Source organism: Eschscholzia californica, unplaced genomic scaffold (assembly GCF_041429995.1).
Source record: "Eschscholzia californica isolate CP2 unplaced genomic scaffold, dmEscCali1.0.p SCAF_4, whole genome shotgun sequence".
In the NCBI taxonomy this organism is placed as follows: Eukaryota; Viridiplantae; Streptophyta; class Magnoliopsida; order Ranunculales; family Papaveraceae; genus Eschscholzia; species Eschscholzia californica.
In genome coordinates, this window is record NW_028238461.1 from 56,274,139 (window position 1) to 56,293,877 (window position 19,739).

At 35.9% G+C, this 19,739-nt stretch overlaps 1 protein-coding gene across 1 annotated transcript; it reads right to left on the reverse strand.

The window, feature by feature from the left end:
* Positions 1 to 17,346: 17,346 nt before the first annotated feature.
* LOC147546585 (uncharacterized) lies at positions 17,347 to 18,607 on the reverse strand. The gene is made up of 3 exons (XM_086637821.1): positions 18,418 to 18,607; positions 17,993 to 18,319; positions 17,347 to 17,694 (listed from the first exon to the last, which is right to left on the reverse strand). Exons 1-3 carry the CDS (start codon positions 18,479 to 18,481, stop codon positions 17,546 to 17,548), a joined length of 540 nt encoding a protein of 179 aa, XP_086493947.1. The 5' UTR covers positions 18,482 to 18,607; the 3' UTR covers positions 17,347 to 17,545.
* Positions 18,608 to 19,739: the final 1,132 nt, after the last annotated feature.

The window sequence follows — 19,739 nt, forward strand, 5'->3', positions numbered from 1 at the left end:
AATGAGCCGGGCGGATCGGGCCGGGCGAATCTAAGACATGAAGTGTCCAAAGCCCGTCCGAGCCCGACTACCCGAACGGGTTCCAACGGGCTCGGGTCGGGCGGGCTCGGGTTTATTGAATTATTAAAAAAAAAAAATAACAATAATTTAAAAAAAAAAATAATAATTTAATAAAAAAAACAATAATTAAATAAAATACCAACCATTATATATATGATTATCATCATAAACAAAATTACATAATCACCCATTTTAATAACAAAAAGTACATTTCCCTCCCTCCAACACTTTAATAACAAAAAGTCCAAAATATAAACAAAAAGTTACATTTCTCTCCTTCATTCATTAATCGAGCAATTGAACTTGAGAAATGCTAGGACCAGGAGTTGGTTCGGGAAACCCGTCGTTTAACGGATCAAACTCCTTCAAAGTAACATTAAGCTCATGTTTCCACCAATCCTTAAGACAAACACAACACTCCAACATTTCCGGAGTTAGGCTACTCCGATAGTCCCCCAAAATTCTTTTACCTAAAGAGAAAGCCGACTCGGAAGCAACAGTCGAAACCGGGACAACAAGGACATCACGTGCTATTCGGGACAAAATCGGATACCTCTTCTCGTTCTCACTCCACCAACCCAAAACATCAAACTTTTCAATATTATCGACCGCAGGATCTGGCTCAGACTCGTATCTAGATATTTCTTCGGAAGCGGTAGCTATTGGGTCCTTTCGGACTCTCTTAATACTTCTCCAAAAAGCACCACGCCTAGACGATCCATCGAGCTCACTCTGAGGTTGATCAACAGTAGACGACGAAGAAACGGATGTAGGCACACTCAAATCAGCCGTATACTCTTTAAATAATTCACGTAACTTGCCGATCATGGTGGCAGATTGCTCGGTAGAACACTTGATAACATGAGCCGAAGTATCGAAACAATTCTGAAGTTCGGTTAAGAGCATATGAACTTTCATTTTGATCCTTGGATCTAAAATACATGCAACACCAAACAATACGGGAGTTTCACCCCAATACTTGCAAAATTTAGCCTCCATGAAATGAATAATGCCCGCAAACATAGGATCGTGCCGATTATCTAAAAATACCATCCCAATATCAACCAAGTACTCCAAGACGGAGTTAGAAGTCACATAATCAACACCAGAAAAGAAGTTGGTTGCCTCATAAAAAGGCTTCAAAAACTTGTACAACAAATTGGCGTGCTGCCAATCACTACTCGATAAGACAAAAGGCGGAGATCGATCAGATAAGAACGAGTCAATCGGATCCTTAAACGGAAGGGCACTTCTCAACATAAGATAGGTTGAATTCCAACGATGTTTTACATCTAACTGCAATTTTTTAGGAGAATAGTTTTTTGATTCACAATGTGTTCGAAATTGTGCATTTCGAGTCTCCGATGCAGAGATATATTCAAGACAACCTTTCAACCGTGTAAGCATTTCTTTAAACTGGGGAACTTTAAAACCATCATGAACAACCAAGTTCAAGATATGACAGCAACATCGAACGTGAAATAATTTGCCTCTCAAAGGTAAATGAGGCATTAACTCGATTAAACGAGAAACAGACACAGTATTTGCACTTGCATTATCCATTGACAAGGAAAACACTTTGCCAGATATCATCCAGTCATTAGTTAGCTTATCATACAAAACGTTGGCAATGTGCTCCCCCGTATGAGACTTGTCCAAGAGAATGTAAGAGATGATTCTCTTTTGAACACACCAAATTTCATCGATATAGTGCGCTGTAATGCACATGTAACTAAGCCTCTGGTTCGAAGACCAGATATCAGAAGTAAGAGCAATTCGACCAGGAGCACTAAGTAAAACATTTCTGAGTGCATCTTTTTCTTCCTTAAAGTATTTAAGGATATCATTTCTAACAGTGCTCCTAGAAAATGACTTGAACCCAGGATGGAAGGAATCAGTAATATAAAATTGAAAGAAGGGGTCCTCCACAAATTGCATCGGCAACTCGCGAAGGATTAAAAGCTTGATCGTGTTTTTGCGAGCTCTCGCTTGACTAAACTGAAATGAACCCATATTACCACTGTTTGGATCTTGCACCAACTTTGATTGAGTCAAGTCGATTTTTAGTGCTTTAGCACACTTAAATGTGTGTCTCTTGAAATGCGTTGTCCCGTTAGATGATTTTGAATTTCGAGAAACACCACAAAAGTTACATTTTGCCATTTTAACGATCTTGCCTCCATTTTTAGGATCAGGAGCATCATGAAAAGAATAAAAGTCCCAAACCTTAGAACTTCTGCCTCTCGCACAGGTTGACGTTCCAGTCAGCACATCTACTTCGCCTGCGGGAGAACCAGCAGGGGCAGACACACCAGGAACAGGAGGATCAGCAGTACTAGCAGGAGATACTTCTCCATGAGCACCACTCTGACTCTCCGTCAAATCAACCTAAGTAGAACCACAGCCAACATAGAAAGTCATTCTACTAAGCTGAGTTCATGAGAGATCTAAGATAACGAAATTCATCATCGGTTTGTAGGAACATCAATATTCGTTCGGACATTCAATTTCTAACCAGCTTCCTTGAACCACCCATTTTGGTTACGGTGTTCTAACAACAAAGAAGTGTCCACAATTGGGAGAACCATATAGGTTCTTCATCAATTCGGTCCTTCTAAGTGTTTGAACAACGTATCCAAAACTGGAATGACAAGTGATCCAGTCTGAAATCTTGAGTCCTACAGAGAAGGTAAGAAATATAGAAGTCAGAAACAGACAAGTTCAAAAGAACTTAGAAAAATGAAAAAGAGAGAAAGATAAGTGAAGTTTTGCAAAAAGAGAAGTTTAGAAAAACTAAAGTTTTTAAAACAGAAAAAGAGAGGAGTTTAAGAAAAAAGTTGTTACAAAAAAAAGAAAAAGAGAGAAGTTTTAAAAAAAGAAAAAAAAGAGAATGGAAGTAGTTTTAAACAGAGAGAAGAGAATTGTTTAAAAGTTGGCCTGAAATGAAGGCAAGATCATCATGTTGGCTCAGATCTGTGATCAAGTGAGTTGTTTAATAGTTTGAAAGTTGTCTGACTGAGTTGTTTGAAAAAAAAAATACCTATATCTATAATCAAGTCAGACTAAGTTGTTTAAAAAAAGAGATCTGTTTAATCTATGATCAAGTATGAAGGCTACATTAATTACCTAAGGGTTCTGAAACAGAACACTCGGATCCCTTTAATCAGACAGATCGATAGTCAGATGACTCAGATCTGTCTGATTAAACAGATCAAACTCAATGTTTGTGTTCTGTTTCAGACCTAAAAAAAAAATTTATTATCTATGAGACTATGATCTAATGATCTATCATCCATCAATATTATACCGGTTCTGAAACAGAACACTCATTTGAGTTTGATCTGTTTAATCAAATGAGTGTTCTGTTTCAGAACAAACAAAAAAAAATAAAGATTTCCACTAATTTTTGTGTCGGTACATTTTACATCCACTTTAAAGTCATCAACCACCAAAAAAAAAAAAAAATTACAAAAAAAAGAACAGATCCTTTTGATCAGACAGATCAAAGGTTTAGAACTTTGATCTGTCTGATCAAAATAAGATCTGTTAACATCTTCCATCCGATTTCATTCATCAACCACAAAAAAAAAAAATTACAGAAAAGGATACAAACCCTTTTGATCAGACAGATCAAAGGTTTATAACTTTGATCTGTCTGATCAAAATAAGATCTGTTAACATCTAAATAATATACAAGTTAACAATCTATAACAAACTAATAACACAAAATAACAAACTAATAACACAAAATAAAAATAAAAAACCTATCTAAGAGACTAAGATGAGTTCGAAGGCTTAACCGCTTCATTTGATCTTAAAGATCATCGGCGTATACCATTAATCGAACATCATCGAACTCAGAAGTTGATGGCCATTTCTCCGAAGTCCAAACTCGAACCCAATCACATATTCGCATGAAGAAGAAGAAAGACTAGAAGATTAAAGTAGTTACAAAAATACTAACCATTTTTGTTGATCTGTTGGATGATGGTGAGATGAAGACCAAAAAGGGTTACTGGTGGAGGTGAGATGAAGATTAAATGGTTTTTAGGGTTCGGCTGATGAAGGTTTGATGAAGATAAAACGGTTTTTAGGGTTCGGCTGATGAAGGTTTGATGAAGATAAAATGGTTTTTAGGGTTCGGCTGATGATGGTGAGATGAAGATTTAATGGTTTTTAGGGTTCGGCTGATGGTGGTAGCCTGATAGGAGAGAGAGAGAGGCGGAGAGGGAGAGAGGGTTAGGGTTCGGCTGAGGGTTTTTATAGACGATTCGTCTTAATCCAACGGCTGAGATGTGATTTGAAAGGGCGCCCTATCTCAGCCGTTGGATTTAAAAAGAGACGCGGATTCTCACGGGTACACTGTCGGGCAATCTTTCGGGCTTCGTAGTCGGGCTAGGTTGTCGGGCTTGGTCGTCGGGCTATGCATCGGGCCGGGACTCGGACGGGCTTAACGGGCCGGGACTCGGAAATGAGAACCTGTCCGTAGCCCGGCTCTATTAGCCCGTTAGATCGGGCCGGGCTAACCCGGCTCGGGGCTGCTTCGGTCATCGGTCTCTCACGGTTCGGGCCGAACGGGCCGGATCGCGGGTTTCCGGACCGTTTTCCCAGCCCTAGTTGAGGAGCAGCCAGAGGAAGAGTCTTTACATATCCAACTTCCTCTTAATTGAATCCCTCCAAAACCCTAATTCTTCATCTTTAAAAGAATCCAAAGACACCAAAGGTAAAATGAAGGGGAGTCTATAAACACTCCTTTTATTTTACATATACTTAGAATTTAAGTATTACAAAGGTATTTGACAGTCAATTAAGTGTACTTCGACAGGCATTAATTTTAGGCCTCTAAAATCCAAGAAATAGAATTAGTTGTTCGTGAAAACACCAAGAGTTCACGAGATTTAAACTCTCTAAAAGCATATATTCCGAATCTACATAATTGCAACGAAAAAAACATAAAAATTAAGTGTTTATTAATGTTTCAGTGTCACTCTTCAAACTATAGTAATTTATAGTTGGTGTTTATGTTTTTAGGCCATATATACGGGTAGGAAGGTTTTGTTCCCCCTTGTGTCACTGCCGGAACCCATTTGTCTAACAAATAAAAAAAAACGTAAACGACTTGAATTTGGGGTCGACTACGGGCTGAAAGGTGACGTGGCCAAACCCAGTTGGTCATGCCGTTAGGAAGGAGAAAAGGTGTGATAATAAGGGCCGGCCACCTCACTTTTTTGGCCATGGTCGGTCCCAAAAATCAGGTCGTTAAGTGTTTTTTAAGTAATGGACGTTTTTTTTAATATTCGGTCATTACCAAGGCGTTGATACGTCGATACGATGTGATAAACATGACCTATAGCAAAAAAAACTGGGTTACGGCCGAAGTACTACCGTCCTAAAGTCCGACGAAATTAAGTGGCCTAAAGCCCGACGAATGAAATGACCTAACGCCCATATAAACTATTTTATTTAAACCATATTCCTGGATTTGCACTTCCATGAAATCGAACCTAAGACCTCGACATTACGAAGTATATGCACTTACCAACTGGGCTACTAGTTGTTGGCGTAACGGACGAAATTGAACTTTAGTCTTTTTGTGATTTGAGTGGAAGCACCCCGTGAATATGGTAATAGAATAGGACAGAGAAGTGGGTGTGTGAGTTTGAGTGGGAATTGAAGGAAGAAAGAGGTAGCACTAATACTATGGAAGGGAAGGGAAGGGGAAAATGACATGAAAATGAAAGAGGGGGGAAATGAAACAGACAAGCACATGGCAAGTTACATCAAAGAGATATATGAGGGAGAGAGAGAGTCCTATTGTGGAGTGACAGTGTTGTTTGTTGGTTTACAATTAAAGATGTAAGAATTAGTATTTTGTCTACTAAAGAAGCGACCATTGTCCTTTCATATGCACCCTCCTCTATCGACCACAAGGATTCCCCTCTCTCTCTCTCTCTCTCTACCTATCAATTCCTTCACATCAACCCTAAACAACATGAACCACCTCTTTTCTATTGGAGCTGCCATGAAAACTATGCCATGTACCCAACCATACATCTTTCCTTTTATTTGGATATTTTCAGTTGGTGGGATATGTAAATCCACTCAAAATATCACATTTAAGTACGGAGCAATACATACGTGTCCATAATAATTTAAACCTAGATAGGATTTTGCTATTGATTCATCTATCGCGAAGGAGACATTGAAATGTATTTTTCATTGTGAAAATGGATTCTTATCAGATAACACAATAAACTTTGAATGGTCCGTCAAAATTATGTAATTTCTCCCTTTATTGAAATCAGAGATTGTCGATAAGAGCATTTTGAATAGGCCTTAACTGCCGTAGGCCCCTCTTAATTTGTACTACCCTTCCAATGCAAACATCCAACCATTCTTTACCAATGTAATAAATTAAATAACAGTGGTATATTACCAAATCAATCATAAAATCTAGTTAAAAAAAAAACGTTTTCTTTGATCATGTCCTAACAACAAAAAGTTGGATCCCACCCCATCACAGAACAAATGAATTTTGAAATTTTACTTGTTAAATGGGAAGTATATAATAAAACCTAGAATAGGACACATTAATATATAATAATATAAATAGGGCCTTAAAAGAATCTCATGCTCTTTGAAACCTATGAGGTTTATTTTATTTGGTACAATTATCTCATGCTTAAGTAACTAGATTTTTCTTTCTTTTAAATCATATTTCTCTCGAGGCTCTCCGACTGATTCTACCATAGAGGCAAACGATAAACAATAACTCCACCCCAACACAACTTGTAGTTTTCATCCCAATGTAATCTCTAAAGAGCAACTCTTCTCGATGTCACTAATTATGGTTAATTGGCCATAATTACTTCATTACCAAAGAACAAGTACTAACTAATTACAAACTAGGCTACTTTAAGTCTTTAACCATTATAACCAAGATATCCTTGTTCTAGTGTTCTCATTGAATTTCTGGCCACCAAAATCTTTGGGGCTTCCACCAATATAGATACTAGTACTATGATACTATCTAATATCTATTGTCCCAATTATTTGAAGAAAAAAAAAAAGTCTATTGATCCTATAATTTGTTAATTGCCAATTTTGTTGACACACCAATATCTTTTATATCATAAAATAATTAAAACTAGACTTCATCAATTATCATATGATTTGAACTCATGGTAACTGAAAGAAGATATAGATGAGACCTATAAAGAAATATATTAAATATGTAGTAGTATATAATTGTATTTGAAAGGAATAAAAGATTTAATGGATGGGGTCGTCGTCGTAATGAAGAAGTGTCATAAAGGTAGGGGGCTCACTTGGTCGGTATCTTTACATGTGCTCATAATAATTAGTAGATGGTCCAGGACAAGTATTCTTCTCTAACCGAATTAAATTAATTTTAGTATAACCAAGGAAACCATACCCACTATACTAGCCTTAGTGACCGCGAATATCGTTTTATTATCTTTATTTTAAACTAGTCAGGCTGATGACCTGATGATGTGTTTATTAATATGAAGACATAGAGAAATAACATTTACCTTGAAATAGCTAGTTTTACACTTATTTAAGGTATAGAAACCGATATTTAAATCTAGAGATTGAACTTTTTCTCTTTCGGAGAAAAAAAGGGGGAGGATATGGTTAATCTCATATATTGGTTCTGAGTACAATACTACAATCATGTGGTAGATTAGGTGAGGACCAAAATGCAATTACATAGAAAAAGACAACAATTTTGTCTCTGCTAAGTTGATTATAATGTAGGATGAATTGATTGTGACGAGAAAATTGATATATAAGGAAGTTTAAACTTTGAAACTACTTGAATCTACAAAGATCTTTGAGGCAAGACAAGGTACATGTCAATCCTATCTTTTAATGTCATAGCAAACTATTACTAGAATTTAACAGAAAACTCGTTTAAAGATATATAGTCGACAAACAAAAATGACTGGGAAACCCTGGTGTACTCCCTGACATATTTTATAACTGAAGTGACTAACAAGAAGAGGGGTATTTTGGTGTTTTCACAGTCTAACAAAGACGGTCAAAAATACCTCTTGTCCTATTAATATGAGTACACGAGGAAGTATAGCAAGGATCCCCTTATCAGGGTTGGTGGGAGAAATTGTATAGGATGAAATATGAGATGAGCATGGCATTGTTGGCGTGAATCATGGAAACGTGAATCACCCAATATTATCATATAGGAAAGAATATTATTACATAGGAAATAATATTATTATATAGGAAATAGTATTATCTGTAAATATATAGTTACCAGTATTCGGAAATTGTTAACATATACCTAATCCTTATTTCTATTCCTGTCTATCATGTAACATTGTATATACTCCTCATATGAGATGAATAAAGTATCATTCAAAATCAATCTTGCTCTATTAAACATGGCATCAGAGCAGGTTATTTAAAATTTTACGCTTCCGCTACGTCGACTATCGGAGAATACATCAAGGTTTGGTTGTGTCCAGATCTAGAGTATTTCTGGATCTAGGTTGTATTAATCTTGATTAGGTACGAAGTTTTTTTTGGCATCTTCAATTTCTTTTGGTGTCGTTGACAGTGCTTGTCATCCATTATCTCTACTATTAAGGTTAGTTGTGTTATATATTGATTATAAATCATCTTTTATTATTATCAATATATATTATATACTTCCTACATTATAAGATGTCTGGTTCATCAGATATGTCAATGACAGTTCCGTCTGGTTCTCAGACTATGACCACCGGACAATCCTCTATCTATACTAGTGAGCCTATGTCTATTCCTTATGGTGTAAAATTGAATGGTATCAATTATTCACTTTGGTCACAAGTGGTTGAGACGTTTATCGCTGGACGAGGTAAACTGGGTTATATTAATGGAAGAAATGTTGAACCTCAAATACAAGATCCTATTTATGATAAATGGTGTATGGAAAATGCAATTGTTAAAGGATGACTTATTGGTGCTATGGAACCAGATGTGATGAATTTATTTATTCGTTTACCAACAGCTAAGGCCATTTGGGAAGCTGTTTCTCGGACTTATTTTGAAGGAGCAGACCTGTCAGTAATTTACAATTTAACACGTAAATCTATGCAGATGAGACAGACTGGTAAACTTGTATCAACATATTTTGCTGATTTACGTGCTATCTGGGATGAATTGGATTACCGTAAACCAATTCAATTTACACAACCTGATGTTGTTCTTGCTCGACAGAAGGAAATTGGGGAAGATAGAGTTTATGTATTTCTTGCAGGCCTAGATGATGTCTATGATCGTGTTCGAAGTGATATTCTTCGTACAGATCCATTTCCGAATTTAGATTCGGCTTTTGCAATTGTTAGGGGTGAAGAGCAACGCCGAAACACGATGCTAAATATTGATACTAATATGGCTATGGTTGCTAAACTTTCAGGGCCATCTTTACCTAATGGTCCGTCAGGAGGATGCAAACATTGTGGTAGTTCTAAGCATGTAATTGAAAATTGCTTTAAAAAGAACGGATATCCAGACTGGTGGGACAGTTACAATGAACGGAAACGAGAAGGGAAAAATAAGAAGGGTGGAGGAAAAGCAGCTATTGCAACAACACCACATCAATTATATCTAGAAGTGAATTCTGTTTCTGATACACAACCATCGGTTTCTGGTGTCTCTCTTCTTGATCCAAAATTGATACAACAATCAGGTAGTTTCGCTCTTCTCTCCTCTGATGCTTCAAAGGATCCTGGCTGGGTCATTGATTCTGGAGCTACGGATCACATGACCTATGATGCTAATATATTATTTAATCCTGGTGCACCTCACTGTTCTCATATTGATAATGCTAATGGTGTATCTGTACCCGTTATTAAATCCGAAACTGTTAATTTAACACCCTCGTTGTCACTTGAGCACACATTACTGGTTCCTTCATTATCTAATAATCTTTTGTCTGTGGCACAAGTGACTGAGCAATTAAATTGTTTAGTATTAATGTATCCTCGTTTTTGTCTACTTCAGGATCTCAACAGCAAGGAGATATTTGGGCGTGGTACTAAGAGAAAGGGGTTGTATTATGTGGATGATGTCTGCATCAGAAAAGGGTTAGCAGTAACAGGGTCATCTCATGTTAAGGAAGATTAGATTTGGTTATGGCACAAGCGGTTAGGTCATGCTTCATTTGGTTACGTACAATATTTATTTCCTCGTCTATTTTCGGGTTGTGATATTTCAAATTTTAATTGTGAGACTTGCATTTTAGCAAAAAGCCATCGTGCTTCTTATTACTCTAGTAAAAATAAAACTTTGTTACCCTTTGAGTTAGTTCATTCTGATGTTTGGGGGCCTGCTCCAGTATCCACAGTATCTGGTTATCGTTGGTTTCTAATATTCGTTGATGATTGTACCCGTATGACATGGTTATATCTTATGAAACACAAAAACGACGTACAAGAATGCTTTCAAATTTTTCATAAGATGATACAAACACAATTTTCTACTACGGTTAGATTCTTCGTTCGGAGAACGGCGGTGAATTTGTTAATCATGAGTTAAGAAAATATTTTCAAGAACATGGTATTATTCATGAAACCACGTGTCCACATACCCCTCAACAGAATGGTGCAGCAGAACGGAAAAATCGTCAATTACTTGAAGTGACACGTGCAAGTCTCATTGGTGCTAGTATGCAACCAACTTACTGGGAGAACGCTATAACATCTGCAGTTTATTTAATTAATCGTGTCCCAAGTAAAGTGTTGGATTTCAAAACACCACTAGAGAAACTTTCTCAATATGTGTCTATACCTTCTCAGTTGACTTTGGTACCTAGAGTGTTTGGATGTGTAGTATTTGTTCACATTCCTAAACATCAACGTACAAAGCTAGATCCGTGTGCTTTGAAGTGTGTGTTTGTCGGTTATTTTCCTCATTAGAAAGGGTACAAATGTTATCACCCACCTACTCGTAAATCGTTTGTCACTATGGATGTAACATTCTCTGAACATGAGATGTATTTTTCCTCATCGATATCCAATTCTTCTCTTCCGGGGGAGACTACTGTTGTCCAAGAGATGAATTGGAGGAAGCTACTTCCAGATTTCATTGAAGAATCAGAACAGTCAAATAAAGATACTAATATTGCGGTACCAGATTTATTAGCATCGAATCTTACAGAAGAAGTTATGATTGTTCATTCAGAACCAAGTACTCATATATCCACTACTAATACTACTCCCTTCTCTGCGGTACCATCCAATGAGTCTCATTCTGTTCCTGAAACTGAGGTATGTACTGAACCGAGTCTTAATACTAACAGTTTAACTAACAATGACATATCAGTTGCTCTAAGTAATGACAGGTATAGTTTGCCACCTAGAAGCACTAGAGGTAAGCCTCCAGATAGATATTCACCTGACAACTTAAAGAGTATGAGGTATCCCATAGCTAATTATGTGTCAACAGATCATCTACCTACTTCAGTCAAGGCCTTCGTAAATCAAATGAGTGATATTATTATTCCAACTAAAGTTCAGGATGCTTTGGCAAATCCAACTTGGAGAAAGGCAATGAGTGAAGAAATGTGTGCCCTTGACAAGAATGAAACTTGGGATTTAGTACCACTTCCAGAAGGAAAGAAGCCAGTTGACTGCAAATGGATTTTTACTATCAAGCATAAACCTGATGGAACCATAGATAGATATAAAGCTAAACTAGTTGCTCGGGGTTTCACTCAAACATATGGTGTTGATTATCAGGAAACTTTTGCTCCAGTAGCAAAGATTAATACAGTTCGAGTATTGTTGTCACTTGCTGCGAATTTTAACTGGCCTTTACAACAATATGATGTGAAGAATGCTTTCTTACATGGAGACTTACATGAAGAAGTGTATATGAGTCTCCCACCCAGTTACAGTTCTACTGAAGATGCTAATTTAGTGTGTAAGCTCAAGAAAGCATTGTATGGTTTGAAACAGTCACCCAGAGCGTGGTTTGGCCGATTTCGGCTAGCTATGAAAAAGTATGGATATGTTCAGAGCAATGCTGATCACACTTTGTTTCTAAAAAGACAAAATGGTAGACTAACTGCGTTGATTATTTATGTTGATGATATGATTGTGACAGGTGACGACTATGAAGAAATAGGGAAGCTAAAAAACTACTTGTCTTCTGAGTTTGATATGAAAGACCTTGGAGGTTTAAAATATTTTCTCGGTATTGAAGTTACTCGGTCAAAACGGGGAATATTTTTGTCTCAACGAAAATATGTCCTTGATTTGTTGAAAGAAACTGGCATGCTTGATTGTCAGCCGATAAGTACACCCATGGAACAAAATCATGGGATGGAAGAGCTTCCTGATCAAGTACCAGCTGACAAAGGGAAATATCAAAGGCTAGTTGGCCGTTTGATCTATTTATCTCACACTAGGCCTGATATTGCATATGCAGTTAGTGTTGTTAGCCGGTTCATGCACAATCCTAGTGAAGTTCATATGGAGGCAGTTGTAAGAATCTTAAGATATTTAAAATCAGCTCCAGGAAAGGGTCTTATGTTTTCTAACCATGGACACGCGAATATTATAGGATATACAGACTCGGATTGGGGTGGCAAAGGTGAAAAAAGGCGTTCTACTTCTGGTTATTTCACATTTGTTGGTGGTAACTTAGTCACTTGGAAGAGTAAGAAACAAAAGGTCGTATCTATGTCAAGTGCAGAAGCTGAGTACAGGGCAATGACTAAAGGTATATGTGAGATGTTATGGTTGAAAATACTTATGGGGGAGCTTGGGTTTCCTCCTGACAAAGCTATGCAATTATATTGTGATAACCAGGCTGCTGCTAATATTGCAGAAAATCCAGTGCAACGTGATCGAACTAAACATGTTGAAATCGATCGGAATTTCATATATGAGAAGATAGAGGAAAAAATTATTGAAATTCCTTATGTTAAGTCAACAGAACAACTAGGTGATATTCTAACAAAGGCGTTACCCAGTAAAAGTTTCACTGATTCACTTGTCAAGTTGGGCATTGGTGATATCTATGCACCACCTTGAGGGGGAGTGTTGGCGTGAATCATGGAAACGTGAATCACCCAATATTATCATATAGGAAAGAATATTATTACATAGGAAATAATATTATTATATAGGAAATAGTATTATCTGTAAATATATAGTTACCAGTATTCGGAAATTGTTAACATATACCTAATCCTTATTTCTATTCCTGTCTATCATGTAACATTATATATACTCCTCATATGAGATGAATAAAGTATCATTCAAAATCAATCTTGCTCTATTAAACAATTGGCATATTGGCATATTGGCATAGCAAACAAATTATAATGTTAATGAGTAGTATGGGGAACAAAATTAAGGCATGACCTTACTTGGCTGGGAGTTGACATATAGTATAATGAAAGGTAGGTTAATGGAGAGAGAGAAATCTTAGTTGGTGTAGACTAATAGTAATAAGGAAATGGGAATTAAAAAAGAGTTGGTTTTGGAACTTTTCCATGAGTGGGGGGTTGAGTGATTGGTACACTACTGCAAGAAAGAAAGAAAAAACTTTTTGTTTGTCTAGTCCTTTATATATTGATGTTGTTGTTCTTTTGTTTAGAGAGAGAGAGAGAGAGTTAAGTGGTAGGATGATGAGTTTCTGTGTGTAGGCAGGCAAGCGAGAAGGCAGGGGGTGTTCATAAAATAAAATTATACCAAGAAAAGAAAGACATATATAAAGGATATGCTCACCGGCCATCTCGATGATCCCGTCCCTAGAAATAAAAAATAATTTCAAAACAACCCCTCCTTGCCTTGAGGGTCCTTCCTAGCTAGTATATATATAGTACTATTAAGTATTATATTATACTTATCAAATTAAAAGGAGTATATCTAAGTGAAGATGGTGGATGAGTAAGCACAATTAAGTTGTAGCTCTTGGATCCCTATGAATGATATATTATAGCATGTCTCTGTTGTTATATCACTTTGCTGCTCTCTTTCTATTCTATCTATATATCATCGCATAGCATATATATATATATATATATATATAGCTTGAGAGAGAGAAACTCACAAATGGAGAGAGAAAGAGATCAGCTGAGAAGAACTGCTTAATTTCTTGTTAGTGCATGGAATTAAGGAGAAGTAGCTAGCTAGCTAGCTGGTGCGGTAACAGAGACTTAAGGAAGCATCCAAAGGGATCGCATTGATCCTTCTTGTTGTTGTTGTTAATTTGGCAATTAAATGGAATAATAATAATATAAGATGATGAGGATCATGCTATCTCTTTGGAAGCCTCCTCTAGTCGCTATTCTAACTTCAAGTTCAATTTATTCCTCAACAACCTTAATTACCACTCAACACAAGTAAGCTTCTTCTTCTTCTTCATCTTCTTCTTTTTCTATCTTTATATTAATTGCATATTAATTATTAGGTTTTATGCATATTTCTGTTTTACATCCAAATTCAACATCTTCAACTTAAATAAAGATAATAGACATACATATATGATTCCCTATCATGTGTAGTTTTGAATTGTTTTAGTTAATTAGCTGCTACGCTAGAAGATTAGTTTAACTGACTGATCTCTTTTATTACAGTAAGTTTTTTTTTTTTTTTTACTTTAATTATTGTGTTTAAAAACTTAATAAAAGAGATCAGTCAGTTAAACTAATGATGATAGGAGTGGAATGATGGGGTCTAAGTCAAAGTGATGATGAATCAATAGGAATAGTAATGATTAATTAACACTGTGTTAAGGTTTCATAGATTTTTATAATGAATGATTAAATCTCATTATTAGGTCAACCACCATTAGACCCTAGAATCCACTATCCCTCCTAATCACTCTAATACTTACTCCTATATACATTAATAAGAGATTTCAATTTCAAATCATATTTATTTTGAAACCCTAAATTGTAGGGAACATCTGATCGATTAAGAGTAAAAAAATTTACCAATTTACTTGATTAATTGGTCCAAATTAACAAGGCAAAAACCCACTAAAGAATGTATGTCTAGTGTGCAAGGGGGAAAGAATCAAAGATGGGAATTTTATTTTTTATCTAAAGGGACCATTTTATCGAGTTACTTTTTACCATGTAAAATAAAATGTGACCACCATTGATTAAACAAGATGGTTGAGAATAAGAGGTGTCCTTTTAAACTTTTGATGGTTGATGATGACTTGTTTTCTGTGATTTTCTAATGTTGCCGTGACTCCCGGAATCCATAAATTTTAGGTGAAAAAACTTTAGATGTCTCCAGAATTTCGTCACTTTTTTTTATGCGGTAAAAGGTCATTGACAAACTGCATTAATTTACCGACAAACTTTTAAAAATAACTGACCTTTACATCTTCTTTGTGCTTCTCCTACAACGATCCGTCTCGCTACCATTGTTGTCTCTCTCTCTCCCCTCTCGTTCTTCTCCTCTCTCTCTTGTTTTCTCACGAATTCAACAAAAGAAATAGTTCCCCTTTGCCAAAATCCTATTCTTCTTAGAGGAAGGGATTTCAAAAAATATTTTGGTGAACCCAGGGTTTTCGACTAATGGCGGAGGTCAAAAACAGTGATAGTTGGATGTAACTGTCGGAGGAGTGGAAAAAGTTAATAAAAAATTGTATGGGTCGTCTGCAATATCAATCTGTCAGCGTATTCAAAATTTTTTCATCCAATGCTCTATAAACTTTTTAAGATGCCCAAAGCTTCCACCTCCTCCACTCAGAGGCATATGCTACTTCATCACTCGGACCATGTTTGGGCTTATATTTCAGGCCGTGTAGACTTTTTCCTAAGTACAGTATATATATGGAACCCAAACCAAATATAAGAATCACATGATGAACTCTAGGTGGTTCACCAATTTGTGTGTTCACAACAAGTTGAAAGTCAATTACACAAAATTAAAAGCAATGCTATCCCACCAAATAAAAGAGTATCTAATTAATCTCATCTCCTTGATCAGCTCCTCTTTTTCTTTCATTTTGGAAGGAGCTCTTTTACTTTATGGACCCTTTTTTTTTTTGTCAAATTGGGAAAAGATTAAAATTATGGATTCTCCAATTCTATATAAAATCCATTTGCAATATCAATATACATTTTCAAGATTCCAGAGAAATTAAACAAAAGATATTATATGATGAGATGATGGCCAAGTCCATGACCGACAAAACAAAGCTACTAAGATAGACACCCAAGACCCACATTTGTTTTTAATTGGATATTTTTCTTGCACTTGACCCAATATTTATAACATGTGGTGAGAGACACTATCTACCATCATTCAATTCTCATTCATATCATTATTTACATCTTTGCATTTTGTTTCTAATTTCTTCTTTCTTCTTCTTATCATTATTAGTACTTAAATTAGAATGTTTTTGAGAGATTGAAGGGCACTCGGCCTCGAGCACTGTCGGGTTGACCTACCTACTAAAGGTACCCCTGGTTTTCTTAACTCAGTCCTCGGTTACTCTCCATCTCCTAAAATATAAGTTTTACAAAAGAAACTTCCGTTAACACTGGTTGTCCAAGTGGTTGATAGTGTTGACGGACTTTAGATTCTCAAAGGAGGTGGAATCTATGGTTATTGAATTTGAGTTATTAAAGATAAAAATAATGTAATAAGTTTGTCGGACTTTAAGCCTCTTACATGTTGTTGGCTTTAGACTTCTTTCACTATTTGTTTAACTTAGGTGGTTATCGTAGATCGTAGTGAATTCCTCAACCAAAAAAAAAAAAGGAAACTTCCTTACTGGTACCATACCTTTTTTATAACTAAGAAAAAGAAGCAAGATGAAGACAGGCCTCTAATCTCGAAATCAGAGGGTAATAAACCCCTCCATGTGAGTAGACCAAGTCAGGAGGGTTGTTAGAAACAGACTGAATAAATATGGTGCCGTTATAAATTCCAACACATGAATAATACTAGCAAGGATAGGCTTGTGCAATAATCTGGAGATTTCGGTATAGGCACCGTTAAACACAGAAAGCCCAAGCCTTCCATATTTAGCGTTAATAAATACAGAAGGGCTTATAAGAAACGTAAAGGAAAATATTGTAGGCGGTCTCGGTAGTCCCATAAAACATGATCATAAAATTGTTTCCGTAGTCAATTAACCAATATCATAGAAAATTGAAGGAGATTCTAAAATATAATACCTATTCTCGTTTGCAAGGTTCGGGAGCTATACCGGTTTTAAGTAGTATATATTTTATCGTATTAATTGGAAGTTCAATAGCAATTTTACAAAATTGACATTTGAATGTATGGAAAAATCACCTTCTCTTTATTCATAAACATAAAACATCTATTGTATGATATAAAGAAAATATTAATGAAATAAAATGACAAATACTATTTGATGCATTTATATTAGATTCAGGGAAAGTGATACCAAAATCTAAATGAAATTCCCTTCCTCAAAAGAAACATATATTTTTTTTTTCTCATTTTAGTCTCATGACCTAGAAAGGAGCTGGAGCAGCTGCTAAAGATGAAGAAACAGATTGAGTAGAGACCACGGGACCTGGTGCAGCCCCAGAACTCATAAGCTCTATCAAGGCACGGTGAGGGTTAGTACGTTGAGCTTCGCATAAATCGGGCAAAAACACACCTGCACAATTTATACAAACAAACACTAAATTAACAAAGAATAAATAGGTTGGTTGGAATAAAAGTAAATAATACAAAAAGGGAAATGATAAAGTTACAAAAGATTTTGACAAAAAAAGGTTCCCAGCTGATGTGGCGGGTGTGGTTTCAAACTTTGACCAAATCTAGGCCGTTGAGAGATGAAAATCACAACCGCCACATCAACTGAGAATTTTTTTTTGTCAAAATCTTTTGTGATTCTAGTATCTCTCATACAAAAATGCATTTTACTACCCAAACACAATAATAAATTGAATTACCTTCTCCAGCAGCAAGATTGAAGTAAAGATCAACAATGTTAGGGCAATTTTGATAGCATGAAGGTGAGCATAATTTGGATGCAAATAATGGTTCTAAAAGTGAGTCAGATGAGATTCCGACGGAGTTTCGATCCACCCCACAAGCTCTAACACATTCATCACTCTCAATCCAATCAGTCATCCCTTCCACAATAACCTCTGAAGTTCTACATTGATACTCTGTTTTCCCATTATGTAATTGTGAATTCTCAATTAAACAACGTTTCCCTGTTGTTGATATTGCAAATGCACATGTTTCTTTTGGCAAATCTTCACATATTATCTCACCTATTTTCAAAATTTAGATAATTAAAAACCCATTAAATAATTATTTATCAATCATAATTAAACAATACCACTAATAAAAATGCATCATGATTGATTACCTTGAGATGCTTGAAATGAGACGGTAAGAGCAAAAAACAGAGCTAAAAACTTGTAAGAAGCCATGAAATTGAAGAAATGAAGGAAGGATATTGGTGAGAAAGAAAGAGAGACCGATTCCCTTGGAAAAAGAAAAGATGTAAGAAATGAAAGGGAATTGGTTTAGATTGGAAAGATGGGGAGGTTTGGTATAAAATGGAAAGAAGTTGTTAGGGGAGGAATGAGTTTATATAGGACAAAGAGAATATTTTAAGCAAACTAATTAAGAGGTTTATTTTAAATTAAGAGTTAATTCTTATTTGGCCCTCTACTTTGTGACCAGCTTTCTTTATGGCCCCCTATTTTCTGTAAATTCAAATTTGACCCCCTATTTTCATGTAAATACCACAACTACCCCTCCCATTAGTATATTTTCAAAATAAATTTAATTAGTAAATATCTCTCTCCACCTCACTTCCACCTCACATCCCTCTCCACCACACATGTCTCTCCACCTCATCTCTCTCCACCTCACCTCTTTCTTTTCCGATAAAGGTCGCCGGCCGGAAAATTTTCCGGTCGGCGACCTTCAAACATTAATTTATTTTTTTAACTCTCCTCTTTCTTTCTCTTAAAAGAAAAACCAGACCGGAATCTGGTATTTGATGGGTTGTCATCTATATTTAAGATAAAGAGAATCAAGTCTTCCATACTTTTGATAAGCAAATTCCTTCCTTATAAATGGACAATCTAAGGACTTATAAAGTGGGTATGACTCATCAAATACCCATTTACCTTCAAATATATCACATGAATTATCACAACTTCTTCCATTGATTTCCTCTACTACTCTCTTGTTCTTCTTAAAACCCTTCTTTTCTCCATTAACACCATCTTGAAGTAACAGACATAACAAAAACAGAGCAAGAAACACAATATAAGATGAAGTACAAGTTGTTGGTTTCTTCCCACAAACCAAGGTACCCATCTCTCTTTCTTTCTCTACAAACTTTGGATTTCAATTCAATTGATCTCAAATTAGTTAATAAAAGGGAAGCAAATCTGGGTTTGGCATTATTTTATTTACAACTTCATCTATTTAAATCAATTGGTCAAAAAAACCCAGATCTTCAATTTCAAGGAATGTCTCAAACAAATTTTCAGTCGTGCTAAATTGAACAGGTTTGAGTCCTTTGCCTCCTAATTATTCCATGTTTGTTTTCTTCCTTGATGAATGTTTTGATTTACTGTTTTTGAACTCCATTCATATGGGTATCTTTGTTTTGATCTGCTAAATCTGGTTAAGGTTTTTGTGATTTTTGTTAACGGGTTCTGGTCTGTTCAC

Excerpts from the sequence above, each read along its gene's own strand:
- LOC147546585 (XM_086637821.1), bottom strand. The coding sequence starts at position 18,481 with ATGGCTTCTTACAAGTTTTTAGCTCTGTTTTTTGCTCTTACCGTCTCA. Across the intron at positions 18,320-18,417 it reads CTCATTTCAAGCATCTCAAG|GTGAGATAATATGTGAAGAT; the intron begins GTAATCAATCAT and ends TTTTGAAAATAG. Across the intron at positions 17,695-17,992 it reads CAATCTTGCTGCTGGAGAAG|GTGTGTTTTTGCCCGATTTA; the intron begins GTAATTCAATTT and ends TAAATTGTGCAG.